Source organism: Hetaerina americana, unplaced genomic scaffold (assembly GCF_022747635.1).
Source record: "Hetaerina americana unplaced genomic scaffold, ioHetAmer1.1.p SCAF_12, whole genome shotgun sequence".
Lineage (NCBI taxonomy): Eukaryota > Metazoa > Arthropoda > Insecta > Odonata > Calopterygidae > Hetaerina > Hetaerina americana.
In genome coordinates, this window is record NW_027286292.1 from 4,272,081 (window position 1) to 4,290,196 (window position 18,116).

At 34.1% G+C, this 18,116-nt stretch overlaps 1 protein-coding gene across 1 annotated transcript in view; it reads right to left on the bottom strand.

Annotated features, from left to right (window-relative positions):
• The window catches only part of unc79 (UNC-79 domain-containing protein), a 197,243-nt gene that overhangs the window by 66,770 nt on the left and 112,357 nt on the right, over positions 1 to 18,116 (bottom strand). Inside the window, exons 30-34 of the mRNA XM_071582616.1 lie at positions 17,075 to 17,609; positions 15,741 to 15,882; positions 10,486 to 11,449; positions 9,743 to 10,084; positions 5,915 to 6,003 (exon numbers count right to left, since the gene is read on the bottom strand). Coding sequence (XP_071438717.1) covers positions 5,915 to 6,003; positions 9,743 to 10,084; positions 10,486 to 11,449; positions 15,741 to 15,882; positions 17,075 to 17,609 — 2,072 coding nt within the window. The remainder of the gene's footprint in view (positions 1 to 5,914; positions 6,004 to 9,742; positions 10,085 to 10,485; positions 11,450 to 15,740; positions 15,883 to 17,074; positions 17,610 to 18,116) is intronic.

The following is an 18,116-nucleotide window of genomic DNA, read 5'->3' on the forward strand; positions in this document are numbered from 1 at the left end:
ATTTAGGGCATTAGACATATGTAGAAGCTACTTGCAGCTAATCTTTGGGAGCGGGGCATGTTGATGATTTAGATTGGTTAGTTCTGTTGGGGGATGAGAGGGTTGTTGGCAGGGAGAATAAGTAGCTGAGCCAGAGAACTCCACTCTCCTGAGCTACCATATTCTCTGCTGATTATCTACTTTTAGGAAAAGGTAACTTTGAAAAGTGCTGGTGGTTAGCAGAAGAAGACAGAACATATAACTGCACTTAGTCTGGAATGTAATTCCTACTAAGTGTGGCTGTTTTTTTGATTGATGCAACTATAAACTATGTGCAATTACAACAATAATTTACAATAAATAATTAAAATACAGGAAACTGGTATTATATGAATTTTTTGACGGACAATACGGTGTGCATATATAATTTTACTATTGATTTTTCCGCAGACCAATGAAACATGGGAACTGCGAATAATAAACTAGCAATTTAATTTTCTTCAATTTTTGGAAAAGGTGGATGGAACTAGATCAAAAAAATAATTACTTCAATAAATTATGGTAATAATCAATTACATTGTGCTGTCATCATGGTATTGGTTTAAAAAATAAGTTAAATGCTTGTAAAAGATCTGCATTCAACTTGTACTCTAATAAAGTATATTTTATAGAAACTGTTGAGAATGGCATACATGATCCTGAGTTTGACTGTGATACACATCATATACTGTGTATAGAAATGGTCAGCATAAGTTGTAAACTAGGAGAAAACAAGGTCGAAGAATTATTGCAGCAGTCAAAAAAATATTTCAAAGAGGATAAATGAACTGGAGCCAAAGAGTATTTTTATAAAAATATCACTAAATCAAAAGAAATGGAACTGCATACCATTGGTTTATTTTCTTTGATACTTGAGACAAGACATGTACAGCCAGCGTTTTGATCCAATTATTGATATCAAATTACTCTTTTGAGGACCTACCCATTGCCAGGGATATCAATTTACCAAAATTTAATGATGAAACATGTAAGGAAATAGCATTGCTAAATTGTAAAATTTTACACATGTGACCTAAAGCAAATTATTATGCATTAATTCATTGTAACACAGGACTATTAGCTCAGCTTTAGTACATGTTACATGTCATATTTTCACAGTTTAACAATTGTGATGTGAGTGTACCAAAGGATAAATATCATCCACAATTATTACATTACAGTGGACATTTCTGTTACTCTGACAAGTATGATTTTCCTAAGAAACCATGTACCTAATGACCCTACACTTTCTAACATTTTAAGTAAGGGAATCATTTTTGATTGAATAAATGTCTTTTGAGTAAAGATTAGGGGCAATTAGAAACGGTTAATGATGAAAACGAATTGTTTTGTAACATGAATGAAACAACAAATGAGTGTATACCTTAGCATAAGGTTATACAATATAATTACCTCTCATGGAACTCTATAGGATTAATTAAAAGCATAAAATAGGAATTGAAACACTTGAATCTTTACAATTAGAATGGTTGAATGCATCATTGATATTTATACCATTTACCCAAAATATCTGCCACATAATGCAGGAAATATGCTACAGAAATTATATCTATGATCCAGAGGAAAATTTAAATTTCAACAAAATAAGCACTTTTTTAGAATAAATAAAAAACAAGAAATGTGATTAAATTACACCACTTGTAATGAAACATGATAATATTATAGAGACTCATTCATTAGATTCTTTTCGGCATGGAGTCTATAACTGACAGTCTCAAATTTTCAATCAGTATATGGTACATAATCTTACGTAAAGAAGTAAATTTTTGATATTGTGAATTTCAAGCCTTTAAGAGTTTGTTGGATGGCGTCATAATAAATAAGTAGGCTTTCAGAATCTGTCACTAAAAGGGCCATAAAGTATATTACTCAAAATAACAATGGCATGCCTGGTTGTGTATATATAGCAGAAGTCTGTTATAAATAAATTTTTGCATAACATGTTCTATTCACTGAATTCATCTACAAAAATTAACACTTTTACTGGCAGGTGGAAAATTCATAAAATCTGTTCCCAAAATTGAATAAAAATAATATACTCCAAGTCCCCAACATACACAGCTAAAATATCTCAATAATTTCCACACTAGTTGAAAACCACATATTTTTCAACATGCCTATACCAGTATACACTTAATGTTCAAAAACTAAATGCTCAATTGTGCCATTTACAGTTTTTACTACCAACAATGCATGTGCTTTTGGATATAGCTTCTGAAAGTATAACTCAAACATAATTTGTTAAGAAAATTAAAACGTATCCATTTTGAATATAATTATTACGTGAAGTACAGTTAACTCTCGATTATCCATGATAATTAATGCATGATGAAGCACGCAAAATCAAATACACTGACTGATAACCGAATTGCATGGAAAATACCGTCATGATATAAATGCATATATACATATGAAGACTTTTTCCGATCTGTGTAATTGATTCCCATTTTTTAGCAATGGAATGTCCACTTTTCCCATTTTTCAGCCATTTTTATTTGGATGGAATTATAGCTTCACTAGAACACAGAATTATCATCTCGTTAGGAGCAAAATATATTTTCCTCATTAAGCAAAACTAATCATGCAGCCAGGAAAAACAAATGACTGGCAAAGAACAAATAATGACAAAGAATCGCTATTACAGATTAAAATACTGTCACATGAATCCAATTAAAATAATGCAGTATAGATAGTAACTGACTTATTTGCTGCATAGTGAAACTATGTATATCTTCACCTCATAGGATAAAATTAATTCCTCAGTATTAATGAATGCAACAGAAACGATAATCGGAAAATACTGATTGTAAAAAAATGATATAATTTAGCATTAAAAATTATTGATAAACATTTTGTTTGTTTAATTAAAAGGTTTTAACAAAGCCCAGGAATTTAGAACTTGTATTTAAAAAAAAATCAAAATGAAATTTCAAAGCAATAGTTATCTTTACAATAGTAATTTTATTAAAATTTTGAGGTGCTGGGAAGTGAATAGCACAAATAATCAACACATGGATAATCAAGAGTTTACTGTGCATTATAATTGAAAATAATAATTTATAATAAGTACCTAGAAAGTGCATAAGCATGTATTTATGCAAATTCTGCATAGTAAATTGAATTGCATATCATTAGCATTACATAGAATGACTGGCCCTGATACCTTTGCAAATTGTTCAAAACCAGTTTCCTACACCTCCACGTCTGCTAGTACTGCTATAACATGTCAAAGTACCCAATTTTTCGGGCCAAAAGATGCACTTTTTAACTCTTAACTGTGCTCCAAAATTAGCCAGTGCCTTGAATGGGCCGGGGATACACTGGTATAACTTTGACCTATAAGCACAAGCCAATTAGCCAGAAAAAACATACTATTACATATTTTTTCAGGCATCAGGCATAGAAAATTGTTGCCTTGATTACAAGTTTGGATAATATCACTGTTTTCAGTCAGTCGTAAACAACAGTTTTAGCATTTCATTAAAATACTTCCAAAAATAATTTCCAAATATATCATAAATTTATACATAGAGCATGATTAGTTACATCCCACATGTGGTGCTACTGTAAAACTTAATATACTGAGATGCTGGGATATAACTGGGATGCCATTCCTCTGCTAATACATACATAGTATCTCTCCTGATAAACTCAAGAGTCTATAGGCATCCAACCTTTAGCAGTAAGAGAACATCGTAAAAGCACAGAAAATGGTTACTTTTAATAAAACTTTTGATAATATCAAAATAATTACAGAAACTAAGCATCACATAAAAAGCTTATATGATATTAACGTCATAGGATCTTAAGAGAAAAGGTTGTAGAAGAAGGGACTATCTAATCTCAATCTCACCACAATAAAGATGTTTTATTATCATTATTATTGTCATGGAGCATTGAATTTAAACTTGAATTTCTGAACACTTCATGGTTTTTCCTACCCGTAGGGCCAGGGTGTATGTTATTGTGAAATTGTTATTTCAATGTTCAAAGTCTAATTTAAAGTTCAAAGTGCTGTTTTTGGACTAATGTAAAATAAATAAATAAATGTATAATTAACAGCTAATTTTTTTGATGAAAAAATTCATTTTTCTTCATATTAAGGGTTAACATTACAATATTTTGATATTTTCTGTTTTATCCAATTGTTTTTCATAAATGCCAGCCTGTGCATCTTATGTCATTGGCTTTTATCTCTAAGTTTTCTCTCTCAGTAATATCCACCCTTCATACTTTGCCTTTTAGCTCTTTCAAAATATTTGAAAAATCCTTTGAGTCAAATTATAATAATGCAATAAAATCATTTCCTTTGACATTTACTTGGTACATCCTGCCCATCCCAAGAAGTTCATCAATTACATTTTACTTTTTAAATCTCCTGAAATTTTGATAGCTAATAATTTTTTGATAATACAGGAACATGGGTTCGCCTAGGCACACAACAATGCTGTATGCCCAGTATGCATCAGTTAGGATGCAGCAACACCACAACCCCATGTGGGAAATGATAACTCTTCAGTAACCCTTACTCCTTACAGTTACTCTTACTACTGAACCATGAACCTCAACTCTGTGTACGCTGGGACTTACTTAATTTACACTAAAGAAAATTATTATTAGGTCAGTTTTTGTGAGATACTAAATGAAAATCATTAGGTTTTAAACTTGCACAAAGACTTGTGGAAAGCATTTGAAAATGTTAATGATATTATACTTATATAAAAGCTAGCAAATTTAGGTCTTTCACATGATGTATTGAAGTTTATCTATGTCGAACCTCATGCGAAAGGTACTAGGTACATTATATTTTAAGGGTGTAAATCTGAAACATAGATGACCAAACTTAGAACCACTACTATTTTTATCATTTAAATATATAAATTATGTTTTAACAGTTTCCCAAAACATGTGACTACGTCTGCCTCATATATTGAGATGCTGTCATGGTATTCAGAAAGCCCATCAAAATTCAAGATTTTGAACTCCTGTAATGTGACATAAATTAAATACTTGACTGAAGTAAAAAAAGTTGCTAAATTTCAATAGTGTTGCCAATAAATGCTCCCAAGTAACATGCACCCAGAAGTTTCAATGATTTCCAATATACATGGTAGCGCCTATACAATAAAGAATTTAATTCAGGATTTAAGTATAATTTGTTTCACAAAATTTACTGTTTAATCTCATGTAGAAATCCAAGCCAAATTTACATAAAGAATTTTTGGATTTTCAATACATAAAATTCATTCATACATTACGAAAGCACTTATGCTTCTCATGACATGAAAGCAATAATACTTCTGCATAATGCTCTAGTGTGGATCAAAGTTGAGTATGGATATAATGTATGCTCAAATAATACAAAAGCATGAAGACTTATTGAAGAAAATACAAAAGTTATGTTAATTTTTAATAGAAAATACAAAGTATATCTTACATAAAAATTAAATCATGCAATAATTTGTTAAGTTTGTATGGAATTCAGGCACTAAATGGAGGGAGAAAAAGACAAAGGTTATACATTTTTATATGATTTTGCTATTAGATGATATGATAGTAAAATTATACCTAGACTAAATGTGCAAACAATTTAATGCTACGAGAGAACACCTAGATTTTGCATTGTAAAAATATTTTTCATTTCTTAAGTCAAAACAAAAAATACTCTTTTTGACATATTAATAACAATGAGTGGATATTTTCATAATGTTGGGGTTTCTTTTAAGATTTGTTTAAGAAAATTTTTATCCCGTTATAATTTGATAAAAAAATGTTACGTTAATATGGAGCTTATTCTGACCAAAATGTATCAACACTTATGACTACTGTTATTTCATACATGGAATAACATTAAAAATAAATCAGAATTTCATACTTAATCTTGATGTTCCAATGGGAAGAAGTCTCTCCATCACTGGATATGAAAGTTGCTTGGAACAGCTTTCTTGCCACGAACCTTCACTTCTATTTATAAAGAGATTTTAAAAATTCATTAGTTTCTTATCATAGATGAGTAAAATACAATTGATCAGAAATTTAATTAATAAAAAATTGACCAGCCATAATCTGTAAAAATATTTTTATTTTAAATAATACATTTCTCACTCTGTAAGACGCACCTTTTTCACCCCAAAATGTGCTCAAAAACCAGATTTTGTAGTTGGTAGGGTAGCATGCCATAGTAATCTTTAATAGGTTTTGTGGCAAGTTTAACACGGTCAGTAATAGAAACAACATTTTTGAATTCACTATCATAGAATTCTGGGCTGATATTACAAAACTCAACCCTTGCTTGAGAATTTCGAAGTCATCTGCCAAATTAAATATTTTTAAATGCAAACCCCAGCAAGAAAAACACTTCTTGAATATGTCCCCGCATTCAAGTAGCACTTTTTGAGAGAGAGCATTGAGACCTGAACATTTAAAATAGAAGTTGCGCGAGCAAAAATCACGGGAGAAAATTTTTTCCTTTGGATCTATAACAATTTTACAGGAGTCACATGGAGGCATATTATCATTACATGCCATCTTGCTTCTACTTGTATCTCTGATGATAAAGACTTCTGGTAACAAGAAGACATGTCATACCGCTGTTCTTGTTTGTTGAGCTGATGGTTCAAAACTTCCTCCTTTGATAATCTTTAAAAAACAATTGCTGCCTATATGTACAATTCCACAGGGAATTTATGTAGAGGAGAGGGTATGAAGCTGTGGTTACAAAAGGTGAGGTCCAGACATCCAGGTGATCTTCTGCAGAAATCATCTTTGTCAGTGTACGATCACTTTACGGCTCATATAACACAGTTAACAAAAAGTCTCACCAATTTTGCTGTGATTCCTGTTGGATTAACTTCTCAATTGCAGGCTTTGGAGGTTTCAATCAATAAACCATTCCAGAGATTTAGGCATGAAGATTGGATAAAGTGGATAGAGGTACCAATGATGTCACAGCAATTGGGAGAATGAAACTGCAGTCGATTTCTACCACTTGTGAGAGGATGACAAAGTCTTGGCATAAAGTTAAATTTAAGACTATCATAAAGTGTGGGATTAGCAATATGCTATATGAAAGTGAAGATGACATTGGGCAGGAAGACAGTGACAACTCTAGTAAAACCAACAGTGGAAATGATTTAGGAGCAGTGATGATGAATTTCGGGGATTCCACCATTAAAAAAGGGTTTATGTAGTTGATAATTTTTAATGTAACAACTCCATTTTCTCCCTATAAAGTATTAAAATTGAACACTTTTCAGCTTTATCTTAGGATTTTTTGTAAATTCTAACCTGGAAAATAATAGTGCATCTTTATGGGAAGAGAAAAATGGTATCTATATTAAATAACAATTATTTAGATCTGGTAATCCAAAGTTAGTTTTATAAAATCTTTAATTAAATTGATTAAAAACAAGCCATAAATAATGAGAAACCCTGAAACTTTACATCAGCATAAGTTAGCTATTTCTGCTCTTATCTTTTTGTAACTCTTGAAGGTAACATTTACCAGGTGTACAAGTATGAAATGTGGATTTCATACACCAGATGGTACACCAATGCAGTTTGTGGTATAAAGATTTGACACTTACGCCATTTTGTTGAGCAATCAACAAGTGTTAGACATGCATGAGTGATAAATTGAAAAAACCTTTGCATAGAGTTGTGTTGCTGGGTTCAATAGGTCATAATTTATACCAAACAAAGGGCATTAGTGGACGGCATTAATGTTTTGTTTTCATTCGAAGAAAACTGCTGCTGAATCATAGCGATTACTTTGAGAAGCTTATGGTGAACATGCTCCATTACAAGATACATGTGAAAGATGGTTTTGGCATCTTAAAAGTAGTGACTTCGATGTTGCAGACAAGGAACATGGAAAACCGTACAACTATGGATTGCAAGCATTGTTGGATGAAGATGATTCACGAGCACAAAAACAAATCACAGAGCAATTGAGCATTAGCCAACAAGCTGCGTCCAATCGCTTACAAGAGATGGGAAAGATTCAGAAGACCAGATGGGTACCACATGAGTTAAATGACAGGCAGATGGAGGGGCACAAAAGCACATGTGAAATGAAATTTTTGTTTCTGGAATAACTTTATGGAATTTCCATAGCATATTGAAATGAAATTATTTACTTTGTAATTCCACACACTTTATTTAAAATGACACCAAAAGCTGTAATTCCCTTTCCCTTCCATCTATATTTTAACCTTTTTACTCCTACAACCTCCTTTTCCCTACCTCCCTGATCAAACCCCCCTCCCCCAATCAGAAGTTGGCTTCTGTGAGGACCACCCGATGATGGCGTTCAATGTCGAAACCTGGGCTGTGCTCTAAATAAAGAGAGTGGAATTACAAAGTCAATAATTTCATTTCAATACACATGTGAAATTTTGCTAGCACAATACAAAAGGAAGTCGTTTTTGCATCGTATTGTTACTGAGGATGAAAAATGGATATATTTTGAGAACCCCAAGTGCAAAAAATCATGGATAGACCCAGGCGCACCATCCCCATTGACCACAAGACCGAATCACTCTGGCAGAAAGACGATGCTCTGTGTTTGGTGGGACTAGAAGGTTTGGTCTATTATGATCAATGAATCCTAGTGAAATGCTTAATACTAAAAACTACCAGCAACAGTTGCTTGATTTGAACCCTTTGCTGTTTTAAAAAATACCAGAATATCAAAAGAGGCAACACAAGGTCATTTGTATTCATAACAATGCTCCATCACATACAGAAAAACAGGATCGCGACATGTTGGAAGAACTCAAGCTTGGAAGTTCTACCCCATGAATATTACTCACCAGAATTGACTCCTGATTACCACTAGTTTGCATCAATGGGTCATACACTTGCGGAGCAGCGCTTTGGTTCGTATGAAGATGCAAAAAAATGGCTTGGTGAATGGTACGCAGCAAAAGGGAAAGATTTTTACTAACGTGGTATCCACTAATTACCCGAAAGATGGAAAAAATGTCTAACTAGCAATGGAACATACTTTGAATATAGCTCTTTTTATCTTTCTTTGGATATTTTTGGAAAAAAATGCAATTTTCATACTTGTATACCTGGTACTCTTAAGAAACTCACATTGATAAATGGTGAGAGGAAACTGATATTTTCATTGAAACAAGAAAAATGCATAAAGAAGAGCTATGAGCGTAAAACTATGTTTGTACTGACAGAGGGAGATAGACATTTTAGGCAAGTTTTTGTTTCCTTGCAGATGAGTATTTTGGAATCAATAAATTCTACCTCAGTTCCAGGGGAAGAGCATTCTATTTTAGCTCTCTCAAGAAAAAATGGGAATAAATGTATCACAAAGAAGATCCAGCCAACTAAGATCAGGCAAATTTTAATTTAATTTAATGTTTTTATAGGGCTCCATTGCAATATTTTTGGCACCATTAGCTGTGAAATGACTAGGTTTTACTGGATTTCATTCCAAATCTAATCGCACTCTGACTCTGATCCTGTGTATGATGTAGTATATGCATTTCAAGAAAACTACAATTTCACAAAAACAGGATTTAGTGTGTCCAGTAACAAGATTTTGTTAAAATGTTTTTATCAAGTTTTGGTGTTAAAGTGTACGTAAAATTAACTTTTCGTACATTTTTCTAAACGAAATTATTCCATAAAAGTCAAAGCCTAAAATCATTAAAAATCAAGTTAATGATTGTGATACACCTACCCTGCAGGAGGGCCAGTGGATACTGGTGAGGTCCCAAGAGATGCGGAGTCAGACAGCTTTCTTCGCATAGGTATAAGTTCAGTTGCACACCATACTCCTTCTAACTCTCCACTTGTGATTGATCCTGAGGCAGGCAATGTTCTTGACTGTTGAAATGCTGCTGCTCTCTGCTGACCCAAAGCTGAGGTTGTTCCTGATGGAGTTGGGGATGAAGATGGGGATGATGGAGAGGTGGATGACGTTGACAGATGGGGTCTCATCGATTGCCCTTTTGCCATGGCAATACCTTCAGATACTACAGATTTGTGTATCCCACCATGATGGATGTCAGCAGTCATAGAGCTAAGAAACATATTGAAAAAAATATTATGTATATTAAAATGGAAAATTGAAATGGTGATTTTCAAACTTATGCTGATGCACATTCACCATTGCCAATATAATTTTCTTACTCTCCCTCCCTTTTTCATACATTTTTATTATGATTCTAGAAAGAAAAGAGAAGCAGAAAGGAAGAATGGAGGGAATGAGTAATTGACATGGGGGAATGAAGAATGGAGAGGAGGAGGCAGGAATGGAGAGGTAGGAATGAGGAAAGGAGTGAAGAATGGAAGGAGGTAAGGAAAGAGGAAAGAAAGGAGGAAAGAAAGGAGGAAAGGAGGAAGGAAAGGAAGGAGGAAAGGAAGGAAGAAAAGAAAGGTAAAGAAAGATAATGAATTTATTACAAAAATACATGAATTCACCTGGCAACTACAACAGCAGGGGGACCAACTGTAACACGCCTTGCTTCAGCCAATGCAACTCTAGAGGTTGACTGTAGACCTAATTGAGTAACAGTTCCCAATCCATCACCCTCTTCTGAAACAATTACTGCTGTTGCTTTTGCTTCCTCCACATTTATGGGTGCTGCCAGAACCTCTCCAACAATGTGAGTAGTCACCAGAGGTGCTGCCTCTTCTGCAATAAATGATGATGAAGACGAAGAGTGGCCTCCACCTGAAACAATCCCAATTCCTGCAACACCACCCCCATGAAGAGTACTATCTGATGACTTTGTGCTACCATTTGGACCAATTCCAGCCAATTCTGACTCAGTAACATCCTCTTCCTCCTCCTCCTCCATTGAAAGACTCGACTCAGGGCCAGAGAGCACTGGAAGAATACTCCTGTTGCCCGTTTGAACATCCACAACCCTCCTCCTCTGCCTGCGACCCCTTCGACGCTCCTCCTCCAAATCATCCTCCTCCTCCAGGCTAGACCCAGCCCATCTCTCCCCTGAAAGTCCACGCCTCAGCATCCTCCGTCGTCTCCCCTCATCCACAGCTGCTGCTGGTGCCACCTCCTCTTTGGCTGCACTGACTTTAGGGCTCTCCTGAGTTGCCAACCCCTCACGACGTTTCCTCTCCTCCTCCTCCTCTGCCTCCCAGTGAGTCTCCATGCTCCCACCCATTCGGCCTCCAGCCACAGTGGCTGCAACTGCTGCAGCTGTGGCTGATGTGACAATAGGCTTGCGGTGAACAGCAACGCCCATGGCTCCCATCACCACACCAGCCACAGCCATCTTGGGATCCATGCTCCCAGAAGTCAATGATGCAGAGCGGGATATAAGAGCTTCTGTTCCAGATGGTGTGTCATGAAAGTGTGGTGATGGAGGGGGGGTATCTCCTGAAGCCTCAAGCTCACCTCCCAGGGATGGCTGGCTGACATCTGCTTAGAAAGAATGGTGGAGAATTAAATTTCTTTAATATAAATTGAAGATTCATTCATCCATTTTTATATAAGTAAGTTTTGTGGAATTAAATGTATATGACAGATACGTGACTCAAAAATGGACCAGAAATCTATTAAAGAACAAAGATTTTTAATGTTCGCAAGTTAGTCAAATGCCCTAGGCCTCACATCATCCAAATCAATTTATATACAGAATCTGGTGATATTTATATTGCCACTATTTATAATTTCATTACTTCCCATGAGCCATGGCATGAAATAGAAAACAATCATCATGAAAATTAAAACTTCTACTACAATGAAATGTTCAGGATTTTATTGCGATACATTTAGTTAGTGCTTGATATAGAGCATACTTTGAGAAGGGTAACATCCTGTGAGCTGTTGCAAAAAAGGTATGTATAACTACGAGGGTCATCCGGAAAGTAGTACCCGTTCGTGAAATAAAGACACAAAAGTAAATATTAACAAACATAAAAAATTTTATTTGAAAGAGGATACTTTAAACTACTTCTCAACATAATCTCCAAGCAAATTAAGGCATTTGTCATAACGTGTGACAAGTTTCTGTATTCCTGCTGCATAGTCCTTCGCCGCCAGCTCATTGAGATACGCGAGGGACCCATCTTGCACAAATTTTTGCATAATGCAGATGGTGTTTAACAATTTCATGAACAATTGTTCGAGAAACATTGGGAAAATGCTCACAGATGTCATCAATTGTGACGCGCCGATCGTTCCTCACGAATTCGTCAACTGAGCTCACCAGTTGGTCTGTAATGACAGACGGTCTCCCCGAACGCTCATCGTCGTGTGTGTTCCCCCTCCCCATGTTGAAGTTGCGACACCACCGCCGAACAGACGACTCGTCCATTACATTGTCTCCATACACCTCCTTTAATTGGCGATGAATATCACATGGGCGAACGTTTCTTGCATTGAGGAATTTAATCACTGCCCTCACTTCACAACTGGCGGCGTTCTCAATTTTTTTAAACATTGTAAACAATCACAGAAACAACACAGGCAATGCTAGCGTCACGCAACTTGGCTCAGAGAAGGCAGACAAGCCACTGAAGCTATCTGACCTCGTCCAGCGGCTACTCGCGTCGTCAGCACTTCATGCGGCACGAACGGGTACTACTTTCCGGATGACCCTCGTATATTTGACTACCATAAAAAACCTCTCTGGGAAAAGAAATCAATTCCCTGTACCTTGAGTTTGTAAAGACAAAAAATGTCAACTGCAATACAGTGAAACCCCCTACTAGTATCATCAGAATTCAGGTTTTCCCACAATTCAGAACATTTTTATCACATCCCATACAATTTTCTATTTTTCCAACAAATGTGGAAACTAGTATTCACACTATCATTTTTAGTTTCCCCCTATTTGCATCACTATGTGCTGTATTAAAGAAATTCACAGTCTAAAAAAGTTACTCATGTACATAAACTTTTATTAAAAAATTTTGATTTCGTTTTGTACATATACACCTAAAAAAATGAGAGGGAGCAACAATAAGAATGGTTTTAGTGAAGATTTTGAGGGTGGTGAGCAGTAGAGAGCACACTACGGATGGAAATGTGACCTACTTGCATTAGTGATCTTCAGGTGAAACCTGAAGGAGACTACTCCTATCGCACATGAGTTGCAAATATGAGGAATGAAAATATCTTGGGCCAAAATATGTTGAAGCGTGAAAATCAAGAACAACTGATAACCGACGTCAGGGATCATTTGTGCTGTCACAACAGTTATAGCAGTGATGGGCTCTTAAATAACAAAAAGTATTGAAACTTGCTTTATCATTTCAAAACTAGACTGCATCAAAAATTGTTTTTATTCTTCAATCAATTTTGAAGTAGGACAATGGTTTGCACTGGTGAAATGGCAAGGTAGCTCAGATGCTCATGCAATAAGTTTTCCTCAATTACTCAAGAATGTCAATTTTATCCTGGTTGACAGTGGAAAGACAAGGCAAAAAATATTTTTATTTGAGGGCAAAATAAAAATTCTGAAGCAAGTTGATTCCCATGATGAAATCTGTATTGATCTCATGAAATATCTAAGATGGCAGGCCTCTACACTGAAACATTAGTGAAAAATCGTGATTTGATTCTGACACATGCAAACCAGGGTGAAAATTTGTCAAGAAAGAGAAAATATATCTTGAGAATACCAAGTATGAAGAAATACTGATGAAGAGTGGTAGATAAAAAGGTAGATAGGTATTTCAATCCAACAATTTCAGAGTGTAAAAATCATTCACCTTGACCGGGAATGATTTTTACCCTCTGAAATTGTTTCATTGAAATGCATATTAGCAGATGACTCTGTTAAAAGTTACTGCAGCAGCATATCTGACAGTTTCTTGGAATTTGGTGGATAGGTAGTTAAGTGATAGATCATCAAATATCCCTTTGAATAGTGTCACCATAATAGAAAAAGTATTGTACATTCCCACAAGATTGGGAATCAGAGATTTCACTGCATCCAATGGTTGGTTGGATATTTTTAAAAATAGGCACAATCTTGTTCCCAAGGCTGTGTGCAGTGAAGGTATAAGTGTTGACATCAAGACTGCAACCCGTTGGAAGGTATCAGAATTTAATAAACATCTTGAAGGCTTTAGTCCAAAAGGTGTTTCCGATGCAGATGAGACAGGCTTATTTTTTAAGGAGTTGCCAACAATTGTTGCATATACTGTGCTTCATAGGGGAACAATGTTGTGGAGGGGTTCCGAGCAAACAATGTCTGCTTCATTTATCACACATGCAGGTGAAATTGAGAAGCTTCTGTCAGCAGTGGTTGGTAAACCAAAGAGTCCTCACCTGAATGCACAATTGAGAAATGTAGTTACAATTTTTTTGGCAAATTGTACTAGTGAGCTCCAACCACTGGATTTAAGTAAAATTAACTCATTTAAGGTACATTATCGAAAAAGTATTGTACAGAACTTGATATCTCAGCATGATTGTAGTAGGAATATAAAGTCAATCAAAATTGAAAGTGCCGGATGCTTTACAGTATACATCACGGACTTCGAATCAAGTTCCGGATTCTACAATATATAACTGCCTTAGGAAGGCAGGATTCTATGTTGATAGTGATGTAAAATTTCAGTTAAACTTGTTCATGATGATGATGCCAAAGACAATGACTTCAGTAATTAAGTATGTAAAAGTTAAATTCTCCTTTTTGTGCATTTTGCACTTTTTTCTGGGTACTCTAGAAAAGCACAAATAAGTGACTTTAATGTATATATTTACCATAATCAGAACACTAACTTAATTAATAAATAATTTTTACCAGCAAGTAACGTGGGGAAAAAATATGTTTTCAGATACCTTCAGAAAAATAGATTTTTATTTTTAATAATTAAGAAAATATAGGACAAGAGTAATTCCAGGAGATGCCAGGTGAGTCAGCATGTTAATTTGCTGACTAGGAGCAAAGTTACAAGACAACTTTCAAACAGCAATTATCAGGGAGCAGACATGGCATAGGACACTATATCAGCAATTGCTTGTATATGAGTTGAATTGGTTTGGATAAAGACATACTTGAATACATTTGAATAATAGTTAAGGAATTATCAACAGAAGCTAAGCCATTTTTCATATGTGATTACTTATGCAACCTTTTCAGCAAAGAATTAGGAGGAGAGCTTGAATACTCTTTTATCATCTTTAACCATTTTATATAAGAACATTGATTCAGCTCAAAACTCAAAAATATTTAGCATTATGAACATTAGATTACTGACCTACCATATTTTCCCATCGATATCGCACACCTTATGTATAACGCACACCCAGGACTTTTTATTTATCATGCATTTGTATAGATAACGCATGCCCAGTGTAAAAGGCCGTGTATCTGTATATACATATATATATATATATATATATATATAAATATATATATAAATATATATATATATATATAATATATATATATATATATATATATATATATATATATATATATATATATATATATATATATATATATATATATATATACACATATGTGTGTGCGTCAAAATTATATATAGTGTGAGTAAAAATACGTCTATGTTTGGATTTTTTCAATTTTTATTACATAATGCGCATCGTCATTGTTTCGATCATCTAAACATTTTTGTATAGATAATGCCCACGTTATCAATGGAAAAATTAAGTAATTAAAAGATGCAACTTGAGAATACATTCACAAGAGCAATGTTCAATTAAATGAGAACAATGATGTGCCTATAATTACCTCTAGACCGGCTACTTTGACCTCCTATAACCAGGTTAGTTGGTACTCTTTTGCACTGATGGCGTTGAGCATCCAAGGTATTAAGAACTATTTTCACCAAAGACTGGACATTAGCGGAGAATGGCTGCTGGCTATACTGGTACTAGATTTAAATACAAGAGATATAGATTACCAGCATTAAAAATTTTGAAATTTCAGACCTACAGTTTTGATTTTTTAGATCAAATTCTCAAACACCTGGGAAGGTTCATATGACTGAGGTTTTATCATTAATTATATTGAAAATTATGAAATCCAAATGAAAATTCTACAATTTAGAGGAGAAAAGGAATTTTTATTTCTAAACTTAATTTTTATGTGATCACATTAGTTCATTGAGCTATTTTTCCCTCTCCTTTTTAGATACCATGAATTAGACACATTTAGAGAGAATAAAATTACACTGAAACATCAGATAAAAAATTATAAAAATATACACCACCATACTGATAATTTCTCATTTCAAATAGAAAATTTCACATGAGTTTTATTCTAGCAAGCATTGGAAAATGAGTGGGAGTAGGTATTTAAATGATTTGATGTTTTCCTATGTAACAGTCAACTATCCAAAATTGACTTACAATCAAGAAATTTACAGCATTTATTATTTGATTTGACCTCAAGGAATCAGGAGCAACATTAAGACCTTAATAAACCAGATGTAAAATTAAGAAATGAACATAGTGATACTAAAATCACCCTCTTTTAGCTAGATATATTTAAATTTAAAAGTTTAAAATAAATAAATAAATAAATATATATATATATATGTATATATATATATATATATATGTATATATGTATGTATATATATATATATATATATATATATATATATATATATATATATATATATATATATATGTATATATATATATACATACATATATACATATATATATATATATACATATATATATATATATATATATATACATATATATATATATATACATATATACATATATATATATATACATATATATATATATATATATATATATATATATATACATATAAATATATATATATATATACATATATATATATATATATATATATATATATACATATATATATATATATATATATATATATATATATATATATATATATATATATATATATATATATATATAAAGAAATAAATTATAAATAAATGTATGTATATATAAAATTTTGTGTCCATTAGTTACTGTTATTTTAAAAATTCAATTTTGACGAATGTATTATCTCTAACACTAGAGTGCTAACTCAAATCTATTCAATTAGTGCTCTTTGTTCAATCTACTTGCCTTATACAGAAGAACCAGGAGAGACATAAGCCAACATCTGCGTGAGTGAGGCTCTAAACACCAGAGACTATAGGTTGGTTGTTGCTGATGGTGATACTCAGGCAAAACTGAGGATGATGGAGGAGCAGATCCGGACGAAGGCAAAGTGGCAGTGGCACCTGAGGATGATGATCCACCACCCCCCAAAGATGAGCCTGGACCTATTGACTGCATTTGTGGAGGAGTCATGCTTATGGGTGCAGCTGATATAGAAAATGAGGATGGTCCGGCAGGGGCAGCTGGAGAGACAAGGGCAGCAAAGGGTACAGAAGCTGCACCTGTGGGAATTAGAGGGTGGGTGAACTGAGAGTGGTGGTGGGACTGCTGTCCTGGGGTGGCTGAAGCAGAGAACATGGATGAGGTGGGCTGCGGGGGTGGGCAAGGACAATACTGCAAGAGCATCAGTGTTGTAGGCACTAGGAGCCATCCAAGGAGATGATTGTGATCTAGTAGCTGAGGCAGGTTTGACAGGAAAACGTTGAAAACAGAAGATGTTCTGTAAACGAAAAGAGATTCTGTGATGAGTATTTAAGATATCTCAGTATTATTTCAATGTTACGCAGTTGTTAATTCCAAAGCACAGAGCATCACAAATGGGCTCTGCACAGGTATGTAGATGAGCTATATGGGCATCATTTACCTAAGGCCCACCCTCTCTCGCTACCAACACACTCATTCCTACCATTTTCCACTTCTTCCCCCTAACTCCCCTTAGCTACCTGGTAACTACCCTCAGTATTATTATGTGGATACATCAATTTGCACAGCATAAAATAAAATAAATATCCACTAAACACTATTGAATATGAGCCATGAAAATGTAACCTTGAAGTTATTAGTGAATATTTCCTCCTTTTGGATTCTTACACAATCTTAGACATATTTATTAACATTTACAAGAGAAAATGCATTTCTTTTACAGAAAATTATTAAACATGACTTGTGGCATGATTCTGAAAATCATGACCAAAAGGTTTGTTAAAATCTTCTTAATAGCAGGTTA